Consider the following 24,387-nt stretch of genomic DNA (forward strand, 5'->3'; position numbering starts at 1 on the left):
TTCTCATCATGTTAAGTATTGAGATGAGTGAGTAGAGATCAGCAGAAACTGAGGTACTGTACATTCAACCACATTGCATACCAGGGTAGAATGGTAAGATGACTTACTAAAAGTACTTGGACCAGCACTTGCTCTCTTCATCTCATCTTGTAAATTAGCATATGGATGACACATTTATTTCTTATTGTCAAACTGCCATGTTCCTTCCTAAATCTGGATGGGCTTCCAAGCTACCTCAGGACTTGTCATGTGATGAAGACTCTCCAATAGATCCTCTTATATAAACTGATTTGCCATGTCTCTTTTGGGGCTATCTTCATCTTTCCTGTCACAACGGTTTTCTTCATTTATGTCCAGAAGCTCACCTTGGACTAAGCCCCTTTGGCCACATATCTAGAGTCAATATCTAACACCAATGTCAACACTTTCGGGGTTGGCTAGCATTTCTCTATACTCCATTTAGACTCAACTAAAATCCTATCGTTAACTGCCATATAAATATTTCTGGGTCATTGCACTCAGTATTTTTATTACTGATTCTAGCATTTTTTATTTGCATATTTTCTTCCTGTTTCTTAAAAATTAAGGAAACTGCAGCATCCCTGGCCTCTGGTACAGCTCACAAAGCTGTGTTTGTCAGCTAATAACCCAGCCTCTCACTAAGCTAGGTCTTACTCATTTTTACTACATTGTCACCGTCAAATCTTTTTACCACACCCAATTTCCCTTCAGCCATTAGCATTTTCTGTCAATTCTATTCTTCATCTTTGTCAACCAAGTCCATCTTTTGATTGTCCATTTTTATAAAATGTCATCATCACTGGGGCTGGGAAGGTGGCTCAGTGGTAGAGCGCATGCCTTGCATGCATGAGGCCCTGGGTTCAATTCCTCAGCACCACATAAGCAAAAAGAAAAAAGCCGGAAGTGGCGCTGTGGCTCAAGTGGTAGAGCACTAGCCTTGAGCTGAAGAGCTGAGGGACAGCGCCCAGGCCCAGAGTTCAGGCCCCATGATCGGACCCAGAAAAAAAAGAAACAAACAAACAAATAAAATGTCATCACTGACAAAGAAGCAACATAACTACATATCTTGTATGTAAACTGAAAAACAAATGCAATGTAACCCATTACATCTGACCATGAGAGATGTGACATGTTGGTCACTGTTCAAAATGTGCGTTGTTATTTACATTGTCATTTATGGACTATGTTTGTGCTTTATGTAATTATAATTATTATATTGTGGTGATGGAAATTTAAGCCACTCTTGAGTGGCTTATTTAATTATACCACAGTAGTTAAAATTTGTGCATACTGGAATCCTATAAAGTGAGGGCCATATGTATGGCAAAGCAATTGTCTCCGTAAAAAAGAAAATCAGAAATTTCAGATATTGTGACAAGATACATAATTCTACATTTATTTAAACTATCGTTATAGAAAGTTGTTTTTGTTTTTGTTTGGGGGGGGTCTAGTCGTGGGGCCTGAACTCTGGGCCTGGGCGCTGTCGCTCAGCTCTTCAGCTCAAGGCTAGCACTCAACCACTTGAGCCACAGCGCCACTTTCGGCTTTTTTTCTTCTTGCTTATATGGTGCTGGGGAATTGAACCAAAGGCCTCATGCATGCAAGGCAAGCACTCTACCACTGAGCTACCTTCCCAGCCTGTATAGAAAGTTTTAATGTCTTATGTATGATAATCTTCAACAATTTTTCCCAGGCACCAGTGGCTCATGCCTATAACCTCAGTAGCTGAGATCTGAGGATAATGGCTCAAAGCCAGCCAGGGCAAGAAAGTCTGTGAGACCCTTATTTCCAATTAAAAGCTCAGGGGTAGTACACAAGCCTTGAGTTCAAACCTCAGGACCACCATAAAACAAGAAGATAAAATAATAAAATAGGTTAATAAATTTTTATTTACTAGGGCTTACGCTCAGGGCCTGTGCTCTCACATAGCTTTTCTGATCAAAGCTAGCACTCTACCATCTGAGACCTCTGCTTCTTCAACAATTTTCTTTACTATCAACTTCAAATTACTTTCTAAGATTTTTAAGATTTGAATCTTAAAAATAATTGGTAATTTTTGAAAATTTAAACAATCATAAGAAAATCAGGAATAACCAAAATAATACAAATATACTAAATTACCCGTCTGTACAGTATTTTCACAATAAAAAATAGAAATAAAAAAAACAAATATGCTAAATTAACTGAAAGTCCTTTTTTATATTATTGCTTATTTAAATGCATTTGTATAAAACCTCAATTAAGAAAATGCTAAGAATTTATAAAATTTATGTAATCACTCAATAAAAATTACTTTAAAAAGTGCTAAGAAATATATTTAAATACATTAAAACTATTATTACCTAAATGTGTGCATTTAAATCATAGAGGGATATTTGTTACTATGTAAGCAAAGATTATACTAAAAATGGTTCAAAAGACTTGCTGCATTTCCATTAGCTTTGGTAATCTACTAATGGGGTTTTTGGGGGGTTGGGTGGAGGTACCAGTCCTGAGGCTTGAACTAAGGGCCTGGACACTGTCTCAGCTTTTTTGTTTAAGGCTAGTGCTCTACCACTTGAGCCACAGCTCCACTTTTAGCTTTTTAGTGATTAATTGGAGCTAGGAGTCTCTAGGCTTTCTTGCCCAAGCTGTCTTCTAACTGTGATCCTCAGATCTCAGCTTCCTTTGTAGGTAGGATTACAGGTATGAGCCACCAGTGCCCAGCCTTCTACTGATAACTCTTAAAAGGAAGAAATCTACAAAGAATTGTATCTAGATGTAATTGTAACTGAGATGTAACTCAGGGACACAGCATTTGGAGAGTGTGTGCAAGGCCTTGGGTTTGATCCCAAACATGGTGGTAAAAAGGGAGAATGAATTGCTCTTACAGAGCAAATGAACTAATTTGTAAAACAAATTTTAAAAAGCTCACTAGGAATTTCTAATACTGATGGATCCTTGCGTTCTAGGCTTGATAAAGTCATTAACTGACTTTAAAAGTATTCTCAGCTGGGTGCAGATGACTCACACCTGTAATCCTAGGTGCTAAGGAAGCCAAGATCTGAGGATACTGGTTCTGCAGTGCACAAATATGAGCATTTCTGTTCTGAAAGGGCATTCCCAACCTACAATGTGGGATCCATGCCATCTGGGGCCACTAAAAACACATATAGCTGATATACTGTAAGAAAAAAAAAAAGTGGGCCAAAGTATGACTAGATGGACAGCTGGGTAAGAGGCCTGCCATGCATGACACTGCCCCAGGTCATGAAATCATGAAATGAGGACTATGAGCCAGGCTGAGTCTGTGCTTGACCCTTACTCACTTCTACTGTGACGGTGACAAAATTTCTCAAATACTTCTTTAGTTAAAATATTGCTAAAATATTGTTAAAATATTAAAAATATTGTTCTGCAGTATTATCTTATAATTAAACATAGCAATTGAACTAGAATTTATTGTAGATGTTCAGAATAAACATGTAAACTAAATAAAATCTATAACTGAAATGTTTCTGACTTTTTACACCTATTATACTACCTATGATATCAAAAAAAAAACTTCGAAGGAATCTCAATAAGGTTCATTGAAACAGTAGGAAAATAATGAAAATGCAAACTGGGGTGGGGGTGTCCATGTACATCCTTCATAAGAAGCCTGTGTCAAGGGTTCAGCACCTGCAAATTCAACCAACTACAAATTGAAAATACAGAAAGAAAAATACATCTGTACTAAGTATGTACAAATCCTCTTCCTTATATTTCCTAGACACTACAATTAAACAACTATTTCTATCTCATTTCTATTGTAACTAGAGAGGACTTAAAGTATCCAGGATGGCATGCATAGGTGATATGCAAATACTATTTTATACCAAGGACATAAGCATCTTTGGGTTTGAGTATCAAGGGGGTCCTAGAACTGCTCCCCATGAGTCCTAAGGGACAACTGTACCTGGCCTTTACAGCTTCAAAGATTCTATTTTCTTACAGTACATTCCTGCGTCACCCCTCACAGCACACTTACCAGTGAGACTTCCTATTCTTTGCCAATTCCCTCTCTGATCACTCTCCTGTGTGTGTGTGTGGGGGGGGGGGTTGGTCCTGGGGCTTGAACTCTGGCCTAGGCATTGTCCTTGAGCTTTCATGCTCAAGGCCAGTACTCTACCACTTGAGCCACAGTTCCACTTCCGACTTTTTTGGTGATTATTTGGAGGTAAGAGTCTCACACACTTTCTTACCAGGGCTGGATTTAACCAACGATCCTCAGATTTCAGCCACTTGAGTTTTTAGGATTATAGGTGTGATCTACCACCACCTGGCTCAGGTCGGTCACTCGCTTTAAAGTAGCCTCCTTCAACCAGTACAATGACAAGATGTTCAAACATGGCCCGTCCCTTCATGCTAACTCTGTCTCATCTGATCTCCTTAAATCCACTTTCCAAATGGAAGGCTGTCTAAAATGGACTCTAGAACCCTACCCTGTGCAAGAAAGGAGAAGAAGAGGGATTGCTACATGAGCAAATGAAGAAGTTACAGGCAGCAAGCAAGGGGAGAAAGCTCCTATGGGAAGCTCCAGAGAAAAGACATAGGAGCTCATGTAAAGAAACTTCCTACTAAAGAAAAAAGAAACATCCTACTGGCCCCAGTATCCAGCACAAGACCAACCTTAGTCTGAATGGGGCCAGTTGGTAGGTGTTCATCAAACACCTCAGTCCATTCCTACTTTACTCAAGAGGCAGAAGCAAGAAGGTCGCAAGTTACAGAACAGGGCTACATAGCAAAACCCTTCCCACCCACCTCCCAAAAGAATTCTACTTTACCCAAAAACAGAATACATCAAACCTCTATTAAACAAGGTAGAGCCCAGGGGGCATGGCATACGGCACTGCAATGGTTGGGTTCCCTGTTGGCTACCCAGTGGGACCTCAGGTGGCTTAGCCTGGGTTTACTCTGTTGCCAACACTGACTGCAGGAGCCTTAGGGAGGTCACCCTGGGTCTGCTGGGCCTGCTAGCTTTCCAGGACCTCCCCCCTCTCACCAGTGCTCCCCACAGCTGCACAGAATAGGGCGGCACTGCCCCAATGCCAGTCCACGCTACTCCCCCACTGCCTGAGCCCACCCCATCAGTGTAGGTGAGAGGTTGATATTGTTAATATCCAAAACAAATGAGAAGGGAAAGTGTACCACAGTCTCTATTAAGATGTCAGAGCCAAATCTGTCTGCTGAGACAAGCAGAACAGGGAAAAAAAAAAAAAAAAAAAAAAAAAAACAATTGTTTCTCTCACTAAGCCCTTTTAAAGAAATGTGGATTAGAACTGTTCCACGGTTTACACCTCATGCCTGGGGCTCTGATAACAGCAGCAGGGCAGGCAGGAGTCAGGAAGAAGGCCTAATCCCTAGTCACTTTGTTCCGCCATGCTGCCTGTCTCCCTTTACAACTCTTGCCACACATTCAACTTGGAACTTTCTTCTTTCAAATACCCACAGAGACACACCAGGTTAACTCCTTCATTTCCTTCAGGACTTGGTGCACTGCAGTGTCACCAGGCAGCCTCCCTGCTATGACTGTCATCTGACCACATGTCCACTATGGCATTTATCACCTTCTACCACACAATTTACTATTCTTTTTTGGAGGGGGGGAGGTGGAGGGGAGGGGAAACTGGGGTGAGATAGATAACTGCCATTTGAACTCAGAGCTTCACAATGGCCAGCAGGTGCTCTACTGCTTTAGCCATGCCTCTGGCTCTTTTTTTTTTACTGTGGTTATTTTTGAGACAGGGTCTTTCCCCTCCCCTCACCATGGCTCTATTTAGGCTTCTTATCCAGCACAGCTAGAATAACAGACACGTACTACCATATGCAGGTACTTATTGAGATAGGGGTCTCATGAACTTTTTGTCCAAAGTGACCTCAAGCTACTATCTTCCCCATTTTCACTTGGTAAGTAGCTAGAATTGCTGGCACCATTCTTTTTTATTATTTAGCAGAACACTAACTCAATGGAATTAGAATCTTTTGTCCTTTTCTCAGCATGTGCCAGGGATTGACAATGGGCTCAACACATACTGAGTGCTCAATAAATATTTCTTGAATGAAAAATAGCTGAAGACAGAAGGCCTAGTTCTTATATCTGCTTGTAAAAGCTAAATAAATTAGATGTTCTGCTATGATCCAATCATCCTTCCATTGTGGTGTGGTTAGCAAGATTAAAAATATGTACCCTGGAGTCAGATTCCCACCATTCAGAACTGGCTCATTCTTTTATGATCTAAATAATTGTCAAGTGACTTAACCTTTCTCAGCTTCTCAATGTCCCACCTGTTATCCTACAGCATGAACTAGGTAGATGAGGGTCCAGTATGTTCACTAAGATAAGAAGATTACAGGCTCCTCTATGCAAGGTATCAGATGCATATGAATAATACAAATATAGGTACCAAGAAAGTTGACCATTATTGCTGGGAAGGTGGCTCAGTGGTAGAATGCTTGCCTTGCATGCATGAGGCCCTGGGTTTGATTCCTCAGCACCACATACACAGAAAAAGCCAGAAGTGGTGCTATGGCTCAAGCTGTAGAACACTAGCCTTGAGCTGAAGAGCTGAGGGACAGCGCCCAGGCCCAGAGTTCAAGTGCCATGATCGACAAAAACAAACAACAACAACAACAACAACAACAAAGCCAGGCACCGGTGGCTACTCCTGTCATCCTAGCTACTCAGGAGGCTGAGATCTGAGGATCCCGGTTCAAAGCCAGCCTGGGCAGGAAAGTCCATAAGATTCTTACCTCCAATTAGCCTCCAGAAAACCAGAAGTGGCACTGTGGCTCAGGTGGTAGAGCGCTCGCCTTGAGCCAAAGATTGAAAGACAGCACCCAGGCCCAGAGTTCAAGGCCCAGGACCAACAAAAAAAAAAGTTGACCACTAAACTCTTTTTTAAAAATGAACTGAATATAGAGCTATTTACATGGACAAATAGCTGACAATTTTAAATTGTATAAATTATGGACTTAACTATAGGAACCACATCATAAAATAAACTCCTAATAAATAGTACACTTAAAGCTCACGTCTAACCCTAGCTACTCAGGAGCCTGAGCTCTGAAGATCATGGTTCAAAGACAATCCAGGCAAGTAAAGTCCTTGAGACTCTTATCTCCAATTAACCACCTAAAAACCAGAAGTGGAGTTGTGGCTCTGTGGTAGAGTGCTAGCCTTGAAAAAAAAATCTCAGGGACAATGCTCAGGCCCTGAGTTCAAGCCCCATGATAGACCAAAATGAAAGTATATGTAATCTCTATCTACTACTGAAATAGAACAAATCAGAAAACACATTTATTTCTAGTAACCAAATATGCAATACCTCTTGAACAGCCTTTCAACAACAACAACAACAAATCAAACAATGTACATATTGATATGAAGATTTCTACAAGCAGAGTTTTCCACACTCTTAAGCTGCAAACATTTACATGTAATTCAATGCCCTGAATTAAAACAATGTTTAGGCCTAGGAAAAGATACATTTAAATGCATGCTATCCCTGACAATCACCTTGTCACAATTTGAAGTGGATGAAAAACCTCACAGGAAGGAGTAAGGGAAACATTAGAATTTATTGGCATAGGCAGGAACTTTCTGAGTAGAATTCCAAAGGCTCAGCAAATAGGAGAATTGACAAGTGGGATTACATCAACCTAAAAACTTCTGCACAGCCAAAGATAAAGACATTAAGCTAAAAAGATAATCTCAGAATGGGAGATCTTTGCCAGCCAGATATCTGACAAGGGTCTACTACCCAGAATATATGAAGAGCTCAAAAAACTCCAAGAATCAACAACCTAATTAGTAAATGGACAAAGGATCTAAACAAACAATTGTCAGCAAAAGTAGTAAAAATAGCCAATAAACACACACACACACATAGTGACACTGTGGCTCAAGAGGTAGAGTGATCGCCTTGAGCTGAAGAGCGCAGGGACAGTGCCCAGGCCCAGAGGTCAAGCCCCAGGACAGATAGATATAGACAGATAGATAGATAGATAGATAGATAGATAGATAGATAGATAGATAGATAGATAGATAGATAGATAGATAGATAGAGATAAGATACACACACAATACTCAGCATCTCTAGTCATAAAGGAAATGCAAGTCAAAACAACAAAGTCTGTAAGAATGGTCAATTATGAAGATTATGAACCACAAATGCTGACATGAATGGAGGAGGGGGACCACAGTATTCTGTGGGAATGTAAACTATTGCAAACACTATGGAAATCAATATAGAGATTCTTCAAAAAACAAAATATAGAAGTACCTTATGATATAGTGATACCATTCCTGAGCATTTACCCAAAAGACTGCATAACAAGACACCAAAAAAGGCACCAGCACACCCATGTTCACTGCCGCAGTATCCACCACAGCTAAGTTATAAAAACAGCACAAATGCCCTGCAACCAATCAATGGATAAAGAATATGTGATTGATATCAGATAAATATATATGATAGCTATTTATATATGTGTGTGTTTTACACACACACACACACACACACACACACAGCATTTTATTCAGCCATTAGGAAAAAATATTATGTCATTTACAGGTAATAAAAGGACCCGGGAAATATTGTTTTGAGTGAAGTAAATCAGACTCAGAGAAACAAAAGCATGTTTTCTCTCACATGTGGAAGTTAGATCAATAAACATATATGAGGGGGCTGGGAAGGTGGCTCAGTGGTAGAGCGCTTGCCTTGCATGCTCGAGGCCCTGGGTTTGATTCCTCAGCACCACATAAGAAAAAAGAAAAAAGCCGGAAATGGTGCTGTGGCTCAAGTGGTAGAGTGCTAGCCTTGAGCTGAAGAGCTGAGAGACAGCACCCAGGCCCAGAGTTCAGGCCCCATGACCGGACCCAAAAAAAAAAAAACAAACATATATGAGAACAAATACAATCAAACTGACGGCTGGTTTATCTGCAGGGGAAGACTCCCATGATATAAGCCCTTTGAACAATTTAACAAACTGAATACCAGGAAGCTGAAACATGTCTTGCTTGAGGGGGTGGGGCAGTGGCTGGATGGAGGGCAAATATACTCATAAAACCCAATGCTCATTAAGTGAAAATGGAACTAGAAAACGTTAGGAGATAGGAGATGATGGAAGGAGTGACACTAAGCAATATGCACTGTACTCAAACTGACATGTCGAACTGAAACTCCTTTGTACAACTATTTAAAGATAATAATAATAAACTGAAATATCAAAAAAAACTTGAAAATATAATATTCTTGGGTGAGATCCAAAGTAAATTCTTCAATAGTGCATTGTTACAGAAAAGACACCCTACCCCCTTGTGCTTTAAGGATATCTGAAAGGTTTAATTTCAAAGTATACAAATATAGGTCTGTGCACTATTTTTAGCCTGTCCTGGTAAGAATTTTATGTCTTTTAAAAACTGGGACACTGCTATGTTTTTTTTAGGTTAATGTTGCGGATAGAATCAAATGCATGGCTTAGAATGTCTAACTGCAGATAGAGATTTTTATATTCTTTCAATTTTAGATTTTTACTTTATCTTTATCTACAAATTGTACATCTTATACTTGAAACGACTCAAACAATTCCTACACACTACCCATCTTTGTCTTTATCACAAAGGCAAAAACAAGCATAAAAACAGGTCTCTTAGCTTTCTGTCTTGGCACAACAGGGTAAAATGAGCAGGCAGAGAAGTTTAAAGATAACTATGCGAGACTATCACTGTGGAGGCATGTGCTCAGTCCTGAACTTGGAGATATGACAAGTTTTTAGCTTGAACCACCCAGAGCAGAACCATCTGTCCAAAGGAATGGTTTGCTCCTGTGTTACACATACATCCCCACTGTTTTCCACCATCTACATGGAGAGCTCTGCTCCCCTTGCCCAGTCTTGGCCCTATATAAAATATGTATTTCAGCTAACAGAACAGACAGCTGTTCCCCTTTTCTCCAACAGCCTAAAATATACTTGAAAAATAAGTTGCTTTGATAAATTGTTTTGTGGCAGGCCAAAACAATGCTCTTTTCTGCTAAAGTCCACATTTCTAAACTCACTCTGAGTAAAAAATACAGTAGCTGATTATTCAATATCCTGTTGTTCCTGGGTTCACAGATCTGGGATCTTGCCAGGTTTTAGGAAAGAAATCCAAGAGCCATATTATTAATGACCAATGCTATCACTCAAGTTAGCATTTTGCAAACAAACCCCAGTAAGTATACGAAAAGATCATAGCTGTCAATAACTTACAGTAACCAGTTGTGTTTAATTATAACATGATCCTAAGGCCAAAATACCTTTTAAAATTAAAGTTTCAATTTAACTCAGCAAAATCTTTACTCTGAATATCTAATTATGTAATAAAACGACAGGTGTTTTGTTCATATTCCACCATTCTATAATAGTTCTAATATCATGTGCTTTATGTTCATAAGCCTAAAAAAGAAGTAACAGATGACAAAGGCAGCTTAACTACTGAAAACATATCCAGTGTTGGAACTGCAGTTTGATAGTAATACATGCAATATTCTAGTGATACTGAAAATTTTAACCTAAAAACTAAACTGAATAAGCTCTAAATTGAAAAATGCCCTACAGGGCATTTTTTTTGCCCAAGGGTAAAATCCTGTCTAGATTGGCGTGATATTTAAATATGTTATGTAACAATATCTGTATTAAATTTTTTGTTAAGGACTGTATCAGCTTAAATATCCACTACTACTTTAAGCAAAATTACTTCAAGCTAAATTTGCTTTAATGCATGCACTATTTATATGGCATTTTTCAACTTATGTTTTCCAACACTATCTTGAATATTACAATGAAAATGACCTACCTTAAATCAATGAAAATTCTAACAGTAAAATAGAAAATTGTTTACTCCCAGTATTCCTGACATCTTAAATAATGTATCTTCAAATGAAATATAAACCTTTATATTGAGTTTAAAAAAAAGAATTTTAAATAAGAAAATCCATGCTGTTTTTCCTACAGTCCTGTACGGTTAAAATTAGCTACTTTGTTTTTTCACAGCACAGAATATGTAGGGAGTAAAAGGGAAAACACTTAATTTACGAGAAATAAGAGACCTGAGAAGGCAGGCTTAAGTCACTTAAAAAAACAAAACAAAACAAAACTTTTTCTTACTATTCAAAAAGCTATCTAACTGGTTTACGGCTATATTGTAAAACCATATCACAACAACTTCCATAGTTTTCTCAAATTTAACTTTAAATCTACTTGTAATAAATTAATTTTGAAAACCTTTATCTTCCTTCTTAATGAAAAAAAACAAAGTAAAACATAAACTGAACAGATTTTTTAGGTTGTTTATACCTTTGGCCCAACACATTGGAAATGGACTACAGCCGCTTTTCTCCATACAGATGGCACCTGCTGGTTTCAGGGCCTCTTGGCCTGCCAGTTCCAACAACATACACCCAATCCTATCAAGATCAAGCCAGGAGTCCGCACACAAAGTCCCCGTTCATCACTCCGACAGCATTTACTTGATCCAAAGCGAGACTAAGCTTCCCCAGTGTGCTCCTTTTCAGAGCTTGAAGCAAAATTTGGGAAGTGTTCCTTCTGTAACAATTTCCAGCAGCTTGAAGGATGCCTCTCAGATAACGAATCTTCTGCTTCCGCAATCTGAAACACAGACCGATCTGGCCAGATTAAGCCAGTGAACAGAACGAAACCACCTAGTCATGCCACCCTAGGGGACTGTTCCTAGACTCATTCAGGGAAGGAGAGAGACAAGAGAAAAGAAGAGGGAGGAGAAAAGAAAGCCAGTAGCCAGCACCTTATGAATATGCTAATGTCGCCCTTCTGTTCAATTCATCCAGCAGACTTCTGTTTACAAAATGACAGTCAACTCTAAAATTGAATGAGCTGCAAATCAAGTCTGACCCAGATTGTGTCTGAAAATGGTTCCTAAGCCATTTCTTCAAAGTCATATCAACCTAATTCTGACCTTAGTGTTAGAATAATTAACTTCATGAAATAAAATTCTGGGGGGGAGGGGGAGACCCAAACACGTGATCACCATTAAAAAGATCTTTTAAAAAAATCTTTATAGGAACCAAACATCTGTGAAATAAAATGTTTTTCTTGATACTTTCACAAATAAATCTGTAAATGTATAAAACTGCCCAGAAAATATAGACAAGCTGAGGTAGCCAATTTCTTTTAAAATTCTCTTATGGAATTTTGAGAGCCAAGATGTAAGATTTCTTTTTCTTGCTTCAAAAGATAAGAAATAAACTCATACTAAGGAAGCCAGGACAGAAAAATACCTTCCGGCTGTATCAGCAGGTTTTTTTGAAAAATACAAAGCAACTTTCTTTCTTTACTCAAGTTCAGAGAGTCAAAGTCATGATAAAAATTCATCTAGGGGCTGGGAAGGTAGCTCAGTGGTAGAGCGCTTGTCTTGCATGCATGAAGCCCTGGGTTCGATTCCCTAGCACCACATAAGCAAAAAGAAAAAAAAGCCAGAAGTGGCACTGTGGCTCAAGCGGTAGAGCGCTAGCTTTGAGCTGAAAAGCTGAGGGACAGTGCCCAGGCCCAGAGTTCAGGCCCCACGACTGGACCCAAAAAAAAATAAAAATTCATCTATTTGAACACATCCCATTTTAGCATGAGAGTAAGTAACTAGGCTCCTGGTGCCTAGTTATTTGATCATATATAATACACACTGAAGTTCAATATAATTACAGCTCTCCTAATAGATGGGTGATTTTGTTAGCTGTACAAACCAATAACCTAAACATAACTTGAGAACTTCCCTTATCTGTGTGCAAAAGGAAAAGCTCTATTTATTAATTCACTAACTTTTTTTTTTTTTTTTTGCCACTCCTGGAGCTTGAACTCAGGGCACTGTCGCTGAGACTAGTACTCTACCACATCAGCTACAATGCCACTTCTGGCTTTTTCTGTTTACATGGTGCTAAGGAATGGAACCCAGGGCTTCATGCATACTAGGCAAGCACTCTACCATTAAGCCACATTACCAGCCCCAATTTCACTAACTTTTGAATATAAGACCTGAACAAGCAAGGCACTAGTGGCTTATGCTTGTATTACTAGCTACTCAGGAGGCTGAGATCTGAGGATCATGGTTCAAAGTCAGCCTGGGCAAGAAAGTCCATGAGACTCTTCTTATCTCTAATAAACCACCAGAAAACAGGAAGTGGCTCTGTGACTCAAATGGTAGAGCATTCGCCTTGAGCTGAAGAGCTGAGAAGCTGAGGGATAGTGCCCAGGCTCAGAGTTCAAGCCCCACAACTGACATACAAACAAACAAAAAAGACCTGAACAAAGGCTGAGAGTAAAGAGATAGGTTTGTACCCAACAATGCCAGGACTATTTGCCTCAGGTCCAGCTCTACCCTTGCTGATAGATGCCTTTGTCTTCCAGGCTCCAGTGACAGAGCTCCAGGGATATCTGAGCTTCACTGAAAATGCAGTTTTCCCAAGCACAGGCTCTGACTCCAAGCAACACTACCAATTGGGGTAGAAGACCAAAGGCACACAAACAGAGCAATCAGAACTCACAGAAAGCATCCCTGGCTCTACCATTACTGAAGAGAGACAGGACAATGAAGGACTATTATCTTCCTCAAAGGAGTAACACACCAAGCAAGGTAGCCACCTGCTTCACCCCAGGGGTGCAGTGTGGAATTTAACCTAGACCACAGACCAACAGCTGCACAAGTAATCCAAGCCAACTACTGGGAACTATAGCTGGATCTATCTGGAATTTATTATGGCTCTCCAAAGGTGAACAAAATAAACTACCTCTACTAGTCATCTGCTATGTTCTGCATCCTAAGGCAGCTGATTGCATCTAATTGCCCCATCTTATAAGCCAGACCAAAACCTGAATGACCCTCAGTAAGAACACGAATTCTGGATAGAGGGTTCTGCTGGGAGGAAGAATCCACATGCTCAGCCAGGGTCTCTGCACCACATCAGCCCTCCCACTCTGCTCACAGAGCATTTCTGAGCCAGACCACCTTAGGACAACCTGAGCAGGAAATGGCACAGGCAAAGTAGCTAAGGAACTAACAGTAAGCAAGGAAACAAGGACAGCCTTGAGAAAAGGAATGGGAAGGGAAGAGGCAGTTTCTGACTTCAATCTGTGGATCAGACTTTTATTGCCACCTTTCCAATAACTCATAGTTTATTCAATCCAAACATCTTGCCTCCTAATGTGCAAGATCTTGAGGGTATGGAAAAGCAAGATGGAAAGGACATTGATTCCTACAGCCCAAAGAGTAAAGAAATTGATGGTAGGGCACTAAGTGCTCACTAGGACTGAAGCAGAGCTAGAGAAAACTGAGCAGAGGAACCATCAGGCCACGGAGAACCAGGAGCAGACAACAGCTAGGGAGAACAGAAAAGGATGAAGAGGATACTGCCAGCAATTAAAAGGAATAATCTATACCCTAATAGAGTAATTGTATACAAGATATACCTATAGTAACTGCCTTTAATCAGTCACACAATCCCAAAAAGGTAGTTGCCTCCCTCTTTGACAGAAGAGGAAACTTGACAGAAGTCAAGCAACGCGCCAGAGTACTAACTGGCTGGTGATATGATTACTCTTATTTTGTTCTTGCTAAATATTAAAAACAAATTTTGTTTCTAAGTTCCTAACCCAGTAAATCTTAAGCAGAAACAGACCACAGTAAGAAAAAAAATCTAAATTTTTTAAAGAGATCTCTATTGTGAAATTCACTATACCATTCCTTTAATCTTCAAATCAAATGTTTCATTCATATAACCCTAATTAAAAGCAACTGTAGGTCCTACTCAACAAGCAAACTCATTCAATTAAAATTCACAAGAAAGGTGTTATCATTTGTTGAGGCCTCACACCTAATGCTCTACTCACCTTCTGTCTCTCTCTACCTCAATGCAGTATCAGCAAAACCGATGATCCTAACCTTAGAACACAGTATCTGCGTACTTCTAGTATCTCCAGCCTGCTTTCTCTGTTTCTATCCTCAGCTTGGCCGTTGTACTGATAACATAACAGCAGTCATACTACTTTATTCCTCTGCTCAGTTCTCCACAACAGTACCCAAACATCCCCACAACAGGTACCAATACACTCAGAATGGTCAGCCAGGCCCTCCATGACATAGCTCTTTTCTCTACACCCACATCTCAGCCTCTTCTTCTCATAACCCCTAGTATCCTGGCTTCCAACCATCACACAGCCTTCCCTCCTATTCTTTGCCTACCTCAAGGCCTCTAAACTGCCTGTCCCTCCTCATGGGTCTCTGAAATCCCCCCTCAACTAATTTAATAATTTTTAAAAAGTCACAAAACTGTAGTATGTTCAGACTCCTAGACTTTCCACTATAAAACAGAGTGTAAAAACACATTTGTTTTTAAAAAAAAATCATTAGACTAGTAAACAATGCTGAGAGCAAGATCATTAAGAATGGAGAACTTGAAACCCCTTCAAATGCTATACAGAATTTTGCCCCATCTGGCTTACCTACAGAAACCTAACCTTAAATGTGAAGGTCATCAGGAATCAACAACTAAGAAATAAATTGCTTATAAAGGTCACTAAGAGTAGTTCATAAAAATATAATCACTTTCCCATTTCTCATATAGCTACACTCTTCTGTTTGCCTTAATCCCAAACACAAAGGTAATACTTCTTGGAACAGCAAAATACTGACAAATGCTTTTATGTCAGCCAATAGGAGGAATACAAATAAAAAGTACTGTTCATATCACACATGTATAACTCTAATTCCTTTAACAGTTCTAAATTGGCTTTAATCCTGAATTACAGGTTTAAGTAACTTGAACATTTTTATAATATAGTAATGCCAATTAATGACTCCTAATCACACACTAACTTTGGAACATTTGGTATCCTATAGCAAGCTAACTTCCTGCATGCGCTTCTGCCATTGTGTCTCTCTGCTTCCACTATAAGAACACGTAATTTTTAGGAAAATGTTATTCAATCAACAAAAACTATGTCTTGATAACAGTTAAGATAGTGTTAGTCATAATTCATAATTAAGGATATAATCACCTTTTCTGAAAGCAAACAAACAGGTCTCACAGTACAACAAACTCCCAAAGGTGGCAGTTTTGTCACTATTCACGCGTCTTGTAGAGTTTTGTAACAATTACTATACCTCCCTTCAGAAATGCTGGAGGATTTCGGGGGTGGGAGGCTGGAGAAGGCACTGAATTGTGACTGGAAGATGAAAAGAAGTTCAGTTACCTGTGGGACAAAGAAAAAATCATTTCACTAGTCAGAACCTCAACTGCTGTATTTGTAACACAAGAACAATGACAACCCCAGCCCTTTCCAAGTACTGACCATGACCAACCACAAAACTTTGCTCCATATTTTTTTTCCTGTGCAGATCCTGGGGCTTGAATTCAGGGCCTGGGTCCTATTACTGAACTGTTCTGCTCAAGGCTAACATTAACCACTTGAGTCACAGTTCCACTTCTGGATTTTCTGGTGCTTAATTAGAGATAAAAGTCTCATGGAAATCCTGCCCAGGCTGGCTCTGATCTCCGTATCTCAGCCTTCTGAGTAGCTAGGATTACTAACTCCACGGGGAAGAGGAGGGGGAGGGGAGTAAGGGGCAAGAAGAAAACTGGAGCCAGAGGCTCATACCTATAATCCTGGCTACTAATAAGGAGGCTCAGATATGAGGACTGAGTTTCAAAGCAGGTCTAAGCAGGAAAATCCAAGAAATTCTTACTTTTTTTTTTTTTTTTTGGGGGGGGGGGGATCCAGTCATGGGGCCTGAACTCTGGGCCTGGGCACTGTCCCTCAGCTCTTCAGCTCAAGGCTAGCACTCTACCACTTGAGCCACAGCGCCACTTCCAGCTTTTTTCTTTTTGCTTATGTGATGCTGAGAAATCGAACCCAGGGCCTCATGCATGCAAGGCAAGCACTCTAACACTGAGCCACCTTCCCAGCCCCCCAAGAAATTCTTAACCAGTAAAAAGCTGGAAATAGAACTGTGTGTCAAGTGATAGATCACTAGCCTTGAGCACAAAAGCTCAGATACAGTCCCAGGCCCACAGTTCCAGGCTCAAGACCAAAACAAAACAAAACAAAAGCTTCTTATCACTAACCTACACAGACTAAGAATACTTAATGGAGTATTAGTAATATAGTATATAGTAGTTTTTTTCCCCACAGACTCTAATTAACGACCACTTTTTTGTTGTTGTTGTTGGTCGTGGGGCTTGAACTCTGGGCCTGGGAACTATCCCTCAGCTCTTCAGATCAAGGTGAGCACTCTACCACTTGAGCTATAGCGCCACTTCTGGTTTTCTGATGGTTTACTGGATATAAGAGTCTCATGGACTTTCCTGCCAGGCTGGCTTTGAACTGTGATCCTCAGATCTCAGTCTCCTGAGTAGCTACGATTACAGGCATAAGCCACCAGGGCCTGGCTTACTTCTTATTTTTGCTTTGCCACATAGGAGATCAAAGCTAAATTCCACCACAAAATTTTGGGAAGTTAATTTTCACTGTTGTTTTTTGGTTTTTTTTGTTTTTTTTTTTTTTTTGGGGGGGGTGTCTGGTCGTGGGCCTGAGTGCTGTCCCTCAGCTCTTCAGCTCAAGGTTAGCACTCTACCACTTGAGCCACAGCGCCACCTTCAGGGGTTTTTTTCCTGTTTAATGTGATGCTGAGGAATCGAACCCAGGGCCTCATACATGCAAGGCAAGCGCTCCACCACTGAGCCACCTTCCCAGCCCCAATTTTTCACTGATTTTTAAAAGGACAAATATCTGTAAGATGGTGCTGCATACATTTTAAACATTTCCTAGTGCTAGAGGCAGAGCAATGACCCAAACTTACCAAGGCTTCAACCTATTTGTACATGTTTTAAAAGAGAGGTTTTGCTTATATTAAACATAATTTAAATATCAAAAGGCAAGCAAGCTGGACACTGGTGGCTCATTTCTATAATCCTAGCTACTCAGGAGGCTGAGACCTGGAGGATGGCAGGTCAAATCCAGGCTGAAAAGTGTGAGAGCCTTCATCTCTAAAATAACCATCAAATAGTAGGTCTGGAGGCTTGACTCAAGCAGCAAAATGCCAGCCTAGCGAGTTCAAGGCCCCAAGTTCAAACCCCAGTACCAAAAAATGAACAACAACAACAACAACAAAAAGGCAAACAAGTAGCTCATTTAGAATTAACACTGCTCAGGCCTGGGAAGGTGGCTCAGTGGTAGAGTGCTTGCCTTGCATGCATGAGGCCCGGGGTTCGATTCCTCAGTACCACATAAGCAGAAAAAGCCAGAAGTGGCTCTGTAGCACGAGCTTTGAGCTGAAGAGCTGAGAGACAGTGCCCAGGTCCAGAGTTCAAGCCCCACAACTGGCAAAAAAAAATTAACACTGCTCAAAAAACAAGTTTTGAACTTCAGGAGCAGAGAAATCCAGCTTATTTTTCCACGTCATCACCATGATTTTTTTTTTTTTTTTTTTTGCCTTATAAGCAGGAAATAATGAACAGTAATTGTGCTGTACCAAGGCAGGAAACAATGAAAATACTACGAGGCTGAAGAGGCTTTGAAGTTATACCCTTGGGTACCAGGGACCCAAAACAATTAGCACAGAGTTCTGGCCCCTAAGCAGTTCACAACTGACACAAAGCAAGCACAGATATCAGATCCCTACCCCTCAGAAACACTCCTTTAAGATTATGGTAGAGCCACCTAATAAACCTCCAACAAATCATCTTAAAGGTTTAAGACTGTTTGAATCTTGAATAATTCATAGGTTATTTTTTTTTTTTGGGTCCGGTCGTGGGGCCTGAACTCTGGGCCTGGGCGCTGTCGCTCAGCTCTTCAGCTCAAGGCTAGCGCTCTACCACTTGAGCCACAGAGCCCACTTCCAGCTTTTTTTTTTCTTTTTGCTTATGTGGTACTGAGGAATCGAACCCAGGGCCTTGAGCATGCAAGGCAAACGCTCTACCACTGAGCCACCTTCCCAGCCCTCATAGATTATTTTTAATACTAAGGAATAGGAACCACCTGGATGTTCAACAAGAAGCATAAAAGAAAGTTTAGAATATCAAATTAATACAAAAGCAATAAATAAAAAGTGGTGTTTTCTAAAAAAGTTTTTTTCACTGACATTGGAAATATTAATGAAAAGATAAACATATTTACAGATCAGTTAGCTCCCGGCTCAAAAATCCAAGTTTTCTTTTATGTATGAATGTATTTATTACAGTGGAGATGGAACCTAGGACTTCATGTATGCTAGGCAGCCCCTGGCATTTTTAAGATAAAATGTTATTTAAAAAAAAAAAAAAAAAAGCATAGGGGCTGGGAAGGTGGCTCCGTGGTAGAGCGCTTGCCTTGCATGAATGAGGCCCTGGGTTCGATTCCTCAGCACCACATAAGCAAAAAGAAAAAAGCCGGAAGTGGCGCTGTGGCTCAAGTGGTAGAGCGCTAGCCTTGAGCTGAAGAGCTGAGGGACAGTGCCCGGGCCCAGAGTTCAGGCCCCACGACCGGAACCAAAAAAAAAAAAAAAAAGTATAGAAGAGGGGGCTGGGAAGGTGGCTCAGTGGTAGAGTGCTTGCCTTGCATGCATGAGGCCCTGGGTTCGATTCCTCAGCACCACATAAGCAAAAAGAAAAAAGCTGGAAGTGGCGCTGTGGCTCAAGTGGTAGAGCACTAGCTTTGAGCTGAAGAGCTGAGGGACAGCGCCCAGGCCTAGAGTTCAGGCCCCACGACCAGCAAAAAAAAAAAAGTACAGAAGAGTATACACAGTGGTATGCTAATGTAAAGCAAAAGAAACTACATCTGTTCTTGCTTTTGCATAAGAAGAAACCATCTTTAGGAGATTACACAATTAAGAATAGAAATTCCATCTAGAAAAAATTTAGTGGGGAAAAAAATACAGCTTAAGAGAGGTAGGAGGTGTGACTTAGCACATACTTACTTGAATTTTGTGCCATGTAGTTGTACTTTCTGTTAAAAACAATAAATGATGGGCTGGGAAGGTGGCTCAGTGGTAGAGCGCTTGCCTTGCATGCCTGAGGCCCTGGGTTCGATTCCTTAGCACCACATAAGCAAAAAGAAAAAAGCCAGAAGTGGCGCTATGGCTCAAGTGGTAGAGCACTAGCCTTGAGCTGAAGAGTTGAAGGACAGCGCTCAGGCCCAGAGTTCAGGCCCCACAACCGGACCCAAAAATAAAAAATAAATAAATAAATAAAAAAGAACAATAAATGAACACAAAAAGTAACTATGTTAAAACAATATGGAGTCAAGTTACTAGTGTTTAAAAGTGAAACACCTTTCTAAATAATCCTAAGCCAAATAACAATTTCAAAGAGAAATTAGAAAATGCTTGGGGGAAAATAGCAAGTATATACCATTAGTATCTTTATTATGCACCTGAAAGAGTACTTTAAGGGAAACTTTATAACTTTAAGTGATTATATAATAAAAATAGAAACGACTCTGTTTTGACCTTCATAAAACAGAAACAGGTGAGCAAATCAAGCCCAAAATAAGTAGAAGACAAAATCAGTAGTGTTGTGCACTGGAGCAAGAGACAAAAAGGCAGATGAATAATCCTACTCATCGCCACTCATTTCCATCATTTATTTTTAAAGAATATAGTACTAGCTGTGCATCAGTGGTTCATGCCTGTAATCCTAGGTACTCAGGAGGTAGGGCTCTGAGTGTCACTGTTAGAAGCCAGCTCAGGCAGGAAAGTCCATGAGCCCTATCTCCAATGAACCAGAAAAAAGAAGTGGAGTTATAATTCAAATGATAGAGGATCAGCCTTGAGCAACAAAACTCAGAGAGTACCCAGGCCCTGAGATCAAGGGCCAGGAAGAAAGGGGGAGAGAGGGGAGGGAGAAGAAGCAGTATTAAACTGTTATTTGTATTAAACAAGTTTCTGGGTGACCTCTCAAGGGTGTACTTCTAATATAAATGCCTCACCCTTGTCCCAGCCCCCATTAGCCTCATCCTCCTCAACCTCACCTCAGTCTACACCCATACGTCATCACCTACTTAGGTGGTGATCCCAAAACATTCCGACCATGAAATACACACACACTCTCTCTCTCTCTCTCTCTCTCTTGGATTAGTAAGTATGGACTTTAAATAAGAAACGCTACGCTATAATCCTAGCTACTCAGGAGGCTAAGATCTGAGGATCACAGTTCAAAGCCAGCCCAGGCAAGCAAAGTCCATGAGACTCATATCTCCAATGAACCACCAGAAAACCGAAAGTGGAATAGTGGTTCAAGTGGTAGAGTGTTTGCCTTGAGCTGAAGAGTTCAGGGACAGAGCCCAGGTCCACAGGTCAAGCTCACAACCAACAACAAAAAATTATAAATATGTTAGTAAAAATCAGTGGTTGACCACAGATAGGTGTGATAATTCATCCAGTTACTCTGCCCAAGAAGAGTAACTAAAAACAACAACTACAATTCACACCAGTAACACACCAGGACACAGCAACACATCAGGACACCAGGTACACACATATCAAAGCAAGGCAGATGACAAAAGAGAGAAGGGTTTGTAAATAACTGTCTTTTTTTTTTTTTTGGGTCCGGACGTGGGGCCTGAACTCTGGGCCTGGGCGCTGTCCCTCAGCTCTTCAGCTCAAGGCTAGCGCTCTACCACTTGAGCCACAGCGCCACTCCGGCTTTTTTCTTTTTGCTTATGTGGTGCTGAGGAATCGAACCCAGGGCCTCAGGCATGCAAGGCAAGCGCGCTCTACCACTGAGCCATCTTCCCAGCCCATAACTGTCTTATTTTTTAAAAAGACCTTCCTCCAACCAAAACTTCACCCCTAACTATATTTAAAAAAAAATAGATTTGGAAAAAAAATAGATTTGAGATTTCTGAATTCAAGTAACAGCTGGCAGTAGAACAGCACTTCCTCTGGAAAAACTAGTAAAGTGATTAAAATACAAGTCATCTGCCGGAAGGCAGCAGAGAGCTGCTAAGGCAGTGAGAAGAGGTGCTAAAAGTTCTGAAAATGAAGAACTGCAGGATATTCTGCAGACAACTTTTGCCTTTGGTATTCACTTGTCAGTCCTAGGAATAAGAGAGAGGCTGAGAATCTGGGTTCTGCTATCCACAGAAAACTGCTGCCAAGCTGGGCGCTGGTGGCTCACGCCTGTAATCCTAGCTACTCAGGAGGCTGAGATCTGAGGATCGAAGTTCAAAGCCAGCCCGGGCAGCAAAGACTGTGAGACTCCTATCTCTAATAAACCACCAGAAAACCGGAAGTGGTGCTGTAGCTCAAGTGGTAGAGCACTCGCCTTGAGCTGAAGAGCTGAGGGACAGCACCCAGGCCCCAGAGTTCAAGCCCCACGACCGACCAAAAAAAAAAGAAAGAAAGAAAGAAAACTGCTGCCAGAGGCCAGAAAAAAACAGACATGGTTTTGGCAAGTCCTAAAAGCAAATATAGAGTATTTATTGTCCAATCTTACTCAGCAGTAAGAAGGAATAAAATACACACACAACATGAACACTGAAAATAATATGCTATGTGTATGAAGTCAGATACATATATGACTGCTTTTATGTGAAATATCCAGAACAGACAAATCTGTAACAAGACAAAGTAGATTAGTGGTTTCCTAGGCCTAAGAGGTAACAGACAACTGCTCATGGCATGGCCCTTCTTTTGAGGGTGACAGAAAGGTTCCCAAATTGTCTCACAGTATAATCTGGGCGAGTTGTGTGGCAGTGTAATTTTTTTTCAAGAAAAATAAAACCTGAATAGGGTATAACTCAGTGGCACAGCAATGTGAGGCCCTGCATTTGACACCCATCACGGGAAAGAAATTTTAAAAATCTACTAAGATCTCCAAACAAATAAAATTCTTAAAAGAAATATGACAGAAAAGAAATCTAACAACCTCTTGTTCTAATCTTATTTAACATCATCTTAAAAAATAAAATTATAACTAACTGAAAATATATCACTTCTTCTCCCCGACCTCCCCCCCAAAAAAAAATCTTAGTTGGGTACTGTTATCTCACATCTGTAATTCTAGCTACTCAACGGGATGAGATTGGGGTAACTGAGTTCAACACTAGACTAGGCAGATAAGTTCAACAGACTCCATCTCCAAAATAACTAGCAAAAAGTAGGACTGCACAACACCGGGACCCCACCCAGCACAGACAGCTACACACATCAGCAATAAAAGACTGCAGCCCAGAGGCAGAAAACTTTCACAACGGTGCCCATCAGCCAGGAACTGGCTCAAACAAGAGCCTGGCACTGGAGCTCTGATCCCGACCTCTCTAGAAATAGACACCAGCCCAGAATTCACCTACCCCAGAACTAGACCAGGACACTAGATTGCTCTGCGCCATGTAATGGGAACCTACCACCAGGCCTAAATGTGGCTCAGTGGTAGAGTGCTTGCCTCACATGCATGAGTCAGTCCCTGGGTTCAATTCCTCAGCACACATAAACAGAAAAAACTGGAAGTGGCACTATGCCTCAAGTGGTAGAACACTAGCCTTGAGCAAAAGCAGCTCAGAGAGTGCCCAGGCCCTGAGTTCACCAAAAAAAAAAAAAAAAAAAAGTTGAATGCCTAGGCAACAGAGTATGTGAAATAGGAAACAGAGTATCAGGAGTTGAGGATAAAACAGAGGAATCAGAACAAAAAAAATCAAAGGCATGGAAAAACACTCAGAACATACTAAAGGGAAATCCAAGAATTGGCATTCAACCAAAAGATCAAATTTATACATAGGATCAATGAGGGGAAAGAATTCAAAGCTAAAGGCTTAGCCAAGCGCAGGTGGCTCACGCCTGAAATCCTAGCTACTCAGGAGTCTGAGATCTGAGGATCAGTTCATAGCCAGCCAAGGCAGGAAAGTCTATGAAACTCTTATTTCCAATTAACCACAAGAAAACCGGAAGTGGTGCTGTGGCTCAAATGGTATACCGCTAGCCTTGAGCTGAAGAGCTAAGGAAAGCACCCAGGCCCAGAGTTCAAGCCCCACAACCAACAAAGAAAAAAGTTAAAAAAAAAAAAAAAAAAAAAACTAAAGGCATTGAAAACGTATTCAATAAAAGAATAACAAAACTTTCCCAGTCTCAAGAGAGAAAAGCTCACCCACCTCACAGAGGCATACAGAACTCCCAGTAGACAGGATCCAAGAAGACATACTTCTAGACACATCACAGTGAAAACACTGACTTAAAAACCAAGTAATTAATTTTAAATGCAACAAAATAAAAAAAGGAGTTGTATTGTAACAGAAGGAAGACCAGAATCAATGCAGATCTCTTCACACAAACTCTCAATGCAAAGAGAGCCTGGAACAGTATAATTCAAG

The 24,387-nt window shown here is 40.6% G+C and overlaps 1 protein-coding gene across 1 annotated transcript in view; it reads right to left on the reverse strand.

Annotated features, from left to right (window-relative positions):
- LOC138829572 (focal adhesion kinase 1-like) overlaps positions 1–24,387 on the reverse strand; it is a 96,479-nt gene that overhangs the window by 22,799 nt on the left and 49,293 nt on the right. The window contains exons 2-3 of the mRNA XM_070025922.1: positions 16,105–16,299; positions 11,380–11,691 (exon numbers count right to left, since the gene is read on the reverse strand). Coding sequence (XP_069882023.1) covers positions 11,380–11,479 — 100 coding nt within the window. The 5' untranslated portion in view covers positions 11,480–11,691; positions 16,105–16,299. The remainder of the gene's footprint in view (positions 1–11,379; positions 11,692–16,104; positions 16,300–24,387) is intronic.

This window comes from Dipodomys merriami, unplaced genomic scaffold (assembly GCF_024711535.1).
Source record: "Dipodomys merriami isolate MVZ:Mamm:240054 unplaced genomic scaffold, mDipMer1.0.p SCAF_174, whole genome shotgun sequence".
NCBI lineage: Eukaryota > Metazoa > Chordata > Mammalia > Rodentia > Heteromyidae > Dipodomys > Dipodomys merriami.